Source organism: Morus notabilis, unplaced genomic scaffold (assembly GCF_000414095.1).
Source record: "Morus notabilis unplaced genomic scaffold, ASM41409v2 Scaffold443, whole genome shotgun sequence".
Classification (NCBI taxonomy): Eukaryota; Viridiplantae; Streptophyta; class Magnoliopsida; order Rosales; family Moraceae; genus Morus; species Morus notabilis.
In genome coordinates this window covers 1-10789 of record NW_010360382.1, presented here as the reverse complement: position 1 = coordinate 10789, position 10789 = coordinate 1, and the positions used below count along the sequence as shown (strand labels likewise).

General features: G+C 32.1%; 1 protein-coding gene and 1 long non-coding RNA gene across 2 annotated transcripts; one reads left to right on the top strand and one right to left on the bottom strand.

The window, feature by feature from the left end:
• Nucleotides 1-2127: 2127 nt before the first annotated feature.
• On the bottom strand, nt 2128-4130 carry LOC112091273. The gene is made up of 3 exons (XR_002902065.1): nt 3959-4130; nt 3538-3682; nt 2128-2479 (listed from the first exon to the last, which is right to left on the bottom strand). It is a non-coding gene; the product is annotated as an uncharacterized LOC112091273 (long non-coding RNA).
• Nucleotides 4131-4182: 52 nt separating this feature from the next.
• Nucleotides 4183-10760, top strand: LOC112091274 (putative calcium-transporting ATPase 13, plasma membrane-type; the record flags this gene model as incomplete). Its single annotated transcript, XM_024164465.1, has 2 exons — nt 4183-4548; nt 8568-10760. Coding segments are annotated over exons 1-2 (2445 nt in total), but the record flags the coding sequence as incomplete, so codon positions are not given.
• Nucleotides 10761-10789: the final 29 nt, after the last annotated feature.

Genomic DNA, 10789 nt, shown 5'->3' with positions numbered 1-10789 from the left:
TGTTCCACATAATCTCATTATGCGAAATACACTCATTCAATATCTCGCCATATTAACAGTGCGGATAACACCGTTCCATTCTAAATGGGAATGACATGTATTAATAATGTTTTAATTAAAGATTCTGAACTTTAATTAAATTTATTATGAACAATTACTTTTGATTATTATCCTTAACCATTATGCTCTCGTATACAACACTTATATATCATGTTTAAGGTTACATAAATAATCAAGGAATTTTATTTGATATTCATAAATTATTCATAAATATATGCACATAAAATGATGAATAAACTCTTTTATTAAATAAATAATAAATATCATTTTACATCTCATGCTTCTAGGACACTATTCCCAACACCTTGGTATGGTGAAGATGCCACAAACGAGTATGGAAATTCCGTTTGATAAGTTAGGTTGAACGCCACAAGGAAAACCTTGATAAGTTCGGAATAGTTCTTCAAGAATTCAAGAAGAATATCTCACAAAGTGAATAAACATCAAAAACTTTTTATTAAATTCAAATTTCAGCCTTAAATAGCCGAAAACAAACTGAAAGGTTTAAAATTTGTAAAAGTCCTATCCTACCCTTAATGAGATAGGCGCATAAATGAAGATAAACACCTAAAGATAAGATAAACACGCCTAAAGATAACTCATAGGGAAGGAATCCGAATTTGACTCTAATCCCTTCCTTAAAAACGCCTAAAAACTTATCCTAGGGAAGGAATCCGAATTTGAGTCTAATTCCTACCTTAAAAACGCCTAAGATGGAATTTAAATGTTTAAATTGAAACTTAAACCTAAAAAGATAGAATTATGATAAAATCAACTCTTTATCCGCAATTTGACTTGGTCTCTTGATGGAAATTGCGCCTGAACTTCTTGGAATATGCAAGTTGGCCATACAATGGCTTGATGAACGTTTAAGGTTAATTGTCTTTCTTCCGGATTGACTTTGATGGCTATGTTCTCATCAGCAACAAGCAAAATAAATAAATAAATGATCAACCGCGTCAAATTGCGAAGCTACCATTACAGCCCTATGTGCCCATGCAAAACTAAAATTCCAATAATCATATATCTCATCTTCAATTTTTGCGCACATACCAAAATGGTTTTGAAGCATCTATATAATCAATATTAATATTATGGAATTTTCTAGATCTCTATATTTAACCAAGCTCATGGCGTCAATACTATGTCATGTAGACTGTAGTACTTTGGTTTGAAGTTCTTCACGGCTTTGTTTCTCGAAAGCATCATGGAAGTTTCATTCATGTAATAATATAGAAAAAAAAGTATATACCGATATATATATACACATTTATATTATATACAAATTACCCAAAAAAAAAAGGAAAAAAAAAAAAGGGATCAGATGGAATGCTTTTGCGTTAAACGTCTCACCATGAGATTTGAGACTATACCAACAACATACCACACACACAGACACACACACATATACATATATTGTGCGTATATAAATATATATGTATACGTGGGGAGACTTAAAGAGAGGAGAAATTAAAGAAACAAATAAATGATATCAATAGCTACAAGCAAAATAAATAAATAAATAAATAAATGATCAACGTCGTCAAATTGCGAAGCTACCATTACAGCCCTATGTGCCCATGCAAAACTAAAATTCCAATAATCATATATATCATCTTCAATTTTTGCGCACATACCAAAATGGTTTTGAAGCATCTATATAATCAATATTAATATTATGGAATATTCTAGATCTCTATATTTAACCAAGCTCATGGCGTCAATACTATGTCATGTAGACTGTAGTACTTTTGGTTTGAAGTTCTTCACGCGGCATTGTTTCTCGAAAGCATCATGGAAGTTTCATTCATGTAATAATATAGAAAAAAGTATATACCGATATATACATTTATATTATATACAAATTACCCAAAAAAAAAGGAAAAAAAAAATAAAAAAGGGATCTGATGGAGTGCTTTTGCGTTAAACGTCTCACCATGAGATTTGAGACTATACCAACAACATACCACACACACACACGTACATATATATATATATATATATATATATATATATATATATATCAAAAGTATAATATTTGAGGCGTGTCTGATAAACAAACCGCGTTTCAATATTGTTCTTAATACTGTTTCATATACCAATAATATCGTTTCACTCCAAAATGTCGTTCATCGTATATGTTTTCTGCATCATCGGATCGTGCTAATGAAAATATGGATTTTACAGTTGCCAAGTGTAATAAGTAATAATGACACATCACAATTCATAAAAAAATGATATTATCGTAGCAAAATCCATGTTCGTTGTTGCTCTTGAGAAATTGCAAACCGCGTCGCTTCTCTTTTCTATCTCAAGACACGTAAGGCAGCTACACATTGGAATTTGGTTACTTTGGGAGATGACTTTGGGACGGCTTTAGTTTGGTCTTCGGTTCACTCGTTTTAAATTTTGGTACTTGCTGAGATAATAAATGAGGAATTTTTAAAAATGTCTTAACACTTTTAATTATTCACGGTTGTTAAATTTATTTTGTGACTAATAACTTACATGTTATTTTTTATAACGTGCGGGTTATCTTCTATAACCTGTAGGTTATCACATATCTTGTAGGTTATTTTCTATAGTGTCATTAAAATTTTGTGTAGTCACATAAATAATAAAATTAAAAAAACAATAATTAAATTTAAAATTTTATAATAATAAGGATTAGTCTCAACCCAAGTTTAAAAAGAAGGAAAGAAAGAAATAAGGTCTTTTAATTATTAAGAAAAATTTCCTTTGAAAAAAAATTATACGAAAAATTACTATTCTAATCATTAATGTATTATTCATGCAATAGTTACTGAATTTTATTCTAAATTATTATGGTCTTTTATTAATCGTAAATTGTATTCTGATCATTATTAGTTATTTTAAATTTTTTCTAGGTTTAAGTTCTATTTTTTATTAAGCTAATTTAGTTATTGACTTTTATTCTGAATTATATATATAATATATATTCCATTAAAACCAGCTTTTCAATTAGAAATCTTGATAAAAGAATTGAAATTGCAACATCTAAATTAAAAAAGACATGTAAATAGAAACAGAAAAAAGTCAAGGAAAGAGGGGAAAAAGCAGATGGATTAAAAAAGAACTAGAAGTTTCCTCGATACTCATGCCCCGCGGTTACTATATTGCCCTTATCTATTACGTGAGCGCACGCACAAATAAACTTAACCTATTATACAAACAAGTTAATAGTGTATATTTACAGCCACTTATTCGAGTTGAAATATAAATTTATATGATAACTTTTTATTATAGTAAAAAAGTTAAATGTGACTGTTTTTAAAATTTTTTTACTATAATAAAACTCAAATTTTAAACTTAAATTGGTGAAATGAACGAGACCTTAGTAAACTTATTATAATATAGTGTATATTCAAAACAATATAAATAAAAAAACCAACATATACAAACATACAAATTAATCTTCTAAAGGTAAAAGGATTAATAGATTTCTAAATTACATACCTTAAAGTTACAGCATCATATCGCTTGCTTTCGTTTTATGGCCAACAACTCAAAGGAAAGGAAAGGGATCGGCTGACCGCGTGCCTGCTGAAGAATGAGCCGGTTGAAAAAGAAAATCTGCCGGTTGATAAAGAATGAGCTATTTCTACACGAAAGCAATTAAGACAAAGAATAAAGAAAGGAAGCAAAACACAAACAAAAAACTTGAAAATGTAATTGTTGAGAAAATTCCTGAATTGCCGTTTTTACATATACGAATTATTTTACAATTTCTTTTCGTACGAATTTGATGGGTCCCCAGCCCCCACACGTTAGCCCCAACACAGTAAAACTACAAAGCCCTAGTAAAGGGACTGATATGTGTATACAGTATATATATTTTTGGCTGTCCTATTGTAAATCCGTGCCTGGGTAGGAGTACCTGGCAAATGCCAAAACCTTATAAAACCATTTTGGTTGTTTCCACCCGCACTTTTCACATATCTCAGAACTACTACTGCAAAACTCTGTTCGTTTTTGCTTGCTTTCCATATATTTCCCCCTATACATGGTTATTACACAAGTGATAAGCAAACCCCATGTTATTTTTAGTAGTACTATATCAAGAAAGGCATGTATTTTCTGCTTATCACCTTTTAGGTTCTGTTTTTCTTTGTTTTCTAATTTTATTGATGATTGTTTCCGTTCATTTTCTTGCAGTAAATTGCTAACTATTCCCAGGAAAAGTTTGGATTAAGAAAAGTCACCAGAATCCTGTATATGGCTCACGTGTTAGAAGCAAGCTCTGGACATCATGCAGTTCTAGACGACCTTGAGTCTCAGCAAACTGCAGTGTTGGTCACTGTTAATTATAAAGGAAGAAAATATTGGCGTCAGTTATATATAATTCTCAAAGTTCGTAAGATCTTTGTCTCAATCAGACTAGTCAAAGCCAAGGGAAACCAAAGACTCATCTCCTCTTCAGCTCTCACTTATGGTGCCTTGCCCAGTACTACTGCTGCTTATGACGTGGTAAGTAATATATATTTGTTTCTTTCTCTGTGTTGTTTCTCCTCCATTACATGAACCCTATATATATATATATATATATATACATAATACAGATATGTGTGTGGGTGTGTTATATTGAAGAATCTATAATATGTATATATATGTGTGTGTATATGTCCCTTGCCCATGTACAGAACTTGATGAGAAGAATAAACAAGATCGATCAATGGATCCATGATATTTTTTTCCCTAATTAGTATATTTTTTCAGATAATATGTATATTAATTACTGGATTCAGATAATATATATATTAATTAGTGAAATATGCCTAATACATGTATGTCAAATTTTCTCTTTATAAAATAATACTTATGTTTCATGATCAATATTGGTTCCCGAACTGATCGCATCAAGTTATTGGTAAGCACTTCCGGTTATACGGGATAGTAGAAAGAATGAATACTAATTAGACTATTGTTTTAGAAAGAAAGGATTATTATAATTAAAATAATCTTTTTAATTAATTTTGGTATTTAAGATTTAAAAGTGAAAACAACTCCTTTATCTTCTTTCCCACTTTTAGTTAGTTGTCGTTCTCATCAAACCAATACCCCGAATCGAGAAACATAATAGTGATAGTGAGGAAGAAGAAAAGGCGTTTCGATCCGGACACAATTAATTGTGTAGTTTTGGACATGAAGATCTGTTTGGAGACATTGTTTAACGTTGATAGGATATATATATATATATATATAATATGTATTTTATCCCTTTCGGTCAACATTGACGTTGTTGTGCTAATTACTTTTCATGTATTTTATCCCTTTCGGTCAACATATTATTTGTTCTCAATTTAGAGTTTTGTCTTGTGTATCACTAGGGCATTCACAATATTAGTGTTTATATATTTTTATTTAGTTGAATACAGTTCTCATTTAAAAAAAAAAATCCAATGATCGTAAATCTAGAATTTATAAGTTTATCTCATTATCAAATTTGATACATGAGGAATTTATCTATATTTATTCATGACCAAATTTCATTAAAAATCCAAAATTTATAGGATTTACTCCAATAAAACCCCAAAATTACATACATTAGTTATCAACATTTTCTTAATATTTACTAATTTTTTTATTAATAAACTCACGTCTTTCTCCATAGAAATAATTTATAATTAGAGTTGCAAGTCTACCGAGTCACACCCCAAACTTGTCACTGTTGACCCAATCCGGACCTAAACCCTTAAGTCAGACTAGACCTAGTTTTCGAGCTTAAAAGTTTCCAAACACATTTTTTAAACCTTTTTAAATGCTTTATAAAAATTCAGATTTGTTTGGACCGATCCTCCCTTAACTCAGGCCGACCCGGCCTATTAGAACCGCTGAGTCTAGATTGGGCGGTCCAAAATTGCAGCTCTATCCACAAAATACTTATTTCTTTTTTGCATGCAGTCATATCCTTATAATAACAACCTATTTACAGTATTAAAATGTTAGATAACTATACGTTAATATTTATTTTGTTACATGTATTAATCCAAAATATGATCAAATAAATTAAAAGTTTCCCATTTTAGATAACTATTTACAATACGTTAATATTATTTTGTTATATGATATATATGTGTATTAATCCAATATCAATATGATCAAATAAATTAAATTTAAGAAAAATAATCAGAAATACCACTCAAGATGGTAAAAGTAATTATTTATGCAAGTTAACTTAAAAATAATTAATTAATTTTCAATTATTAAAAAGAAAATAATAAAGGCACAATAGCACTTAATAATTTAAAATGATATAAACAATACGTCTGAATAAAACTATGGCAAATCATAGAATTTTTATTAGGGAAAGTATATTAAAGAAAGTATCTTTATTAGTAGTTTTGACTTCGTTAATAAATAACTTACTCCGATTATGTGTCTTGTAACGTCTATTTGTACAGAGCCCACTTCACAGTGCTCATGACTAGCGAATTCCCTCTCTTTTCCTAGCCTGTGAATGTAGGCACCTTGCCGCACTACGTCAAATCTCTTTCTTTTTCTCTTCTTTACTTTAGTTTCTTATTTAATTATTATTACTTTTCTCTTAAATTTAAGAAGTAATTACATAAAATGCATATTCTTGAAACTGTATTTTTTAAAATATAGACAATTTTACAATATTACAAAAATGGCGATTTAAATTTTATAAAGCATATTTTTTCCTGGAATTGCCCTTATAGAGTATTTTAGGTATATACTCCTTATATGGTTAATTATTGTTTTTTGTAGTGATTTTTTTTTCATTATAATTTAAATATTTGCCTTCCCTTTTAACTCTAATTGACTTTCTCAAGGATTTTTTCAGTGTTTGAAAAAAAAAGTCTTCTTTATTACATATATCATTTGTATTCATTTTGTATTTCGCTTGTGTTTTTTTTTTTTTTTTTTTTTTTTTTCAAAACATTGTTTAGTTTGTGCTGCTGGGAGGCTTGCATACAGAGTTTCAGCGGGTGAGCAATGCAAAGGGAATCCATATCTTTTCTTTTTATTTCATTTGCATAACAACTTTTTTTTGTTCGTTTTTTCTGGGATTTATACCCATATGTTGGTATAATCAATCATATAATACTCGTTCTTTACTTTGTTTTCATTGATCTTGCAATAAATTATAATAATTGTAAAGTTTTCAGTTTTTTTCCCTCATCTCTTGTTACATGCTAACTTTTTTTATATGGATTAATGTTATTATAAAATCATATTCTTTTTTATAAGGAGCATATAAATATATCGAGTTTTTTTTATATATTTTTTTTCCTTCTTTCTTATAGTATTCTCATGAAATTATGTTCTTTATTATAAGGACTCTATCAATAGATTGGATTTTTCTTCGTCTTTATTTTGCATGGTCATCTTTTTCATATGGATTATTATCATAAAGTTATAATCTTTAGGACAATGATTGTATTCGCATATTGTGTACTTTAACTAATGCTTATATATACGGTGTTTATTTAATAATTATAATAAATCTTATATTACTTATGATAATACTAATTATATTCATATTTTGGTGAACATATTTAGTATATTCTTTTTTTTTTCATTGTTATCATAAAATTTGTATTCTTTAAAATAATGCCTATTTTCTATAATTTATAAATCCTTATCATAATTATACTATATTGGTAATGCATATTCTCATTATCATTATAGTAATGCATATTTCTCTTGTTTATACATATACTGAAATTTATAAATTTTTATTATGATCATATTATCATTATGGCAATGATGGTTGATGTGGTGATTTTGTGCATATCATTTGTTGACTCCTAACTTAATATGTTGTTCGTTTTATGAATTTTTATGTGTTTTTAGGAATTTTTCACTTGTTTTATGATGGTTGATGTGGTGATTTCATTTTTTTTAGGAATTATATATGCATATTCGTTCTTTTTTTAAAAGAGAAACTTTCCTTTTCTTAAAACCGACCACATTTCATTAAATTGTTGATTTTTTTTTTCTAATTGCTTATTTTGTTGATTTTTTACCTACTATGTTCTTTAATTATTATTTTTTCTTTTTTCATTGTATGAGAATATAATTGTCTTTATATATGTGATAATCGATAGTTTTACAAATAAACAAAAGAGTCCGCATTTTTAGATAGGAAGTGCTCTAATTCGGCATTTATGTAAATAAGCCTAAAATTTAATCATGTCGTTGTTTGAGTTACGTCGATGCCTTTGTGTGGGAAGGAAAAAGAGTCTAAAAGCAATCAATTACCAATGGAAGTTTATAATTCGAAATCTCTGTTACTTACTGAGGGAAGCAGCCAGCATTTTCTGCATGCCATGACCAACATCAGGAAGTCAATAGTTTCCTGCCTTGAATTTGAAGCCTTAATCTTATTGCAATTAATTGAGTTCCTCACCTTTTAATTCCCTGCAAAACATAAAACATATCAAACAATTATTATCACTTCTTTTTTTTCCAAAAGAAGAAACATATCTAACAATTGTTATTACTTGGTTGATTTCATTTAGGAATCAGAGGAGATAGAAAGCACAGAACTTCCAACCCCAGCACCTCAAGTTTCACAAGATGATGCTCGTTTGGACATAGTGGGTGACACTACTAATGGTGATGCAGAACTCCAACGCGCCAACATTGCCAACATAGTAAGGACCAAAAACTTATTCTTCTTAAACGATTTTGGAGGCATCAACGGAATCGCACAGGCTCTCAACACCGATTTAGAGAACGGAATCCCCGGCGATGAAAATGATCTATATTACCGAAGAGTTAAAGGAACTCCACTAGTCTCTATTCCACAAGCAACGGAAGCTCCTGCCCCGGGCTTTTTCGGCTTTCTTGGACGGCACTGCAATGACTGCACCATTCTTCTTCTATTTTTTGTTGCGGTGCTTTACACCGGATTCGGAATCAAGAAAGACGGACCGAAGACTGGCTGGTACCAAGGGGTGATCATAGTCCTTGTCATTATCATACTTGTGGCTGCTCCAACAATACGTGACCTATGGCTTAAACATTCACGCAGGAAAAAAGTGGCCAAAGATTTGCGAGAGCAATATGAGGTTGATGTGTTTAGAGGAAGATGCCTACAAAAAGTGTCCATATCTGAGATTGCGTTAGGCGAGGTGGTGCGCTTGAGCGAAGGATCTCTAATCCCTGCTGATGGGTTGTTTATTGGTGGCGATTTTCTTGTGGTGCATGATGGTTTGGAGACTTCCATTGATGAAGAATCTCCATTTCTCTTTCATGGCTCAAAGGTGAGTCATGGAAGTGGACGTATGCTAGTTACTTCTGTGGGAACCAACACCGAGTTGGGTGAGGCGATGAGTAAAGTGGCCGCTTGTACTCCTGAGGGGATAACGTTACCAGCTCAACTTGACAAGTTGAGGAAGATCACGCAGATTGCCGGGCTCTCAATCTCGATTCTCATTGTTTTAGTGTTGTTACTCAGCCTAATGCTCGGCAGATCAAGTCGCGTGGCCAAGCCGGATCTCCCAGAGCTCAAGAGCAAACCGTCTGCAAGCGTGGAGATCATGGATATCATAGAGAGAGTTGTCAAGAATCCGAGTGAAAAGGCCAGCAGTTTCATAAAGGCTCCACTTGCCATAGTTCTAGTGGGAGTTCTTGAAGGAATACCTTTTTTGATCACGCTAGCCGCAATTTATTGGAGAAAGAAGATGTTGTCTGGGAAGGCCTATGCTCCTGGACTGTTGGATTGTGTAAAGATGGGCTCGGCCACAACCATTTGCACTGACACGACTCCATTGAATTCGGTGGATGTCGACATGTGCTTCGTTGGTGATGATGAAGTCATCAAAACGGGCTTCATTGATGTGATGGATGAAGAGCTTCGAGTAGCTTTTTGTGATGGTATTAGTACCCCACTTGTTATGCCGTCGAGTCCTCGCAGGGTAACAGAAGATCCTCTCCTTCCATGGGCTGCATCAAATGTAAAGATGAATCTTGACATTTTGAGGCAGAATCGCAGAATTGTGAAGACAAAAGGATTGAGCTCGAATGAAGAAGGAAGTGGAGTGTTGTTGAAGAAGAATATTGGTAATGGGAGAGAAATCTTGTGTTCGCATTGGAAAGGGCCTGCGGCAACAATATTGGCCAAGTGTTCAAGCTACTACGACAGAAATGGGGATATAAACGTTTTGAATGAAGAAAAAAGAACGCTTTTTGAGAGAAATATTGAGCAGATGCGACGTGAAGGTCTCAAAACCGTCAATTTAGCTTGCAAGCAAAGTGACAATCAAATGCTGGAAGAAGAAAATTTGATCTTGATAGGAATGCTAGGCCTGAATAAGCACAAATGTTGTGTGGAGACAAAAGAAGCACTTAAAGCTTTTCAAGATGCTGGAGTAAAAATCAAATTGGTTTCAGAACGTGACTTGTTAGAGCTTCAAGACATAGCGAGTGTCTGTGGAATTGTTCCCACTGGCGGATTAATCGTGAAAGGCGAGGACTTCAGAAACTACGATGAAGAAGAGAGGATGGATAAAGTAGACAAAATCTATGTGATGGGTAATGCTCTTCCTTCTGACAGGCTACTTCTATTGCAATGCTTGAAAAAGAAAGGCGCCGCGGTGGTGGCACTTGGAACCAGTACGAAGGAGTCCCCCGTGCTAAAAGAAGCTGATCTCGGGATCGCAATGGGGACTTGGAGCAGCGAAATGGCTAGAGAGAGCTCTGACATCATTGTTTATGATGGAAGCTTGAGTTCCTTGCT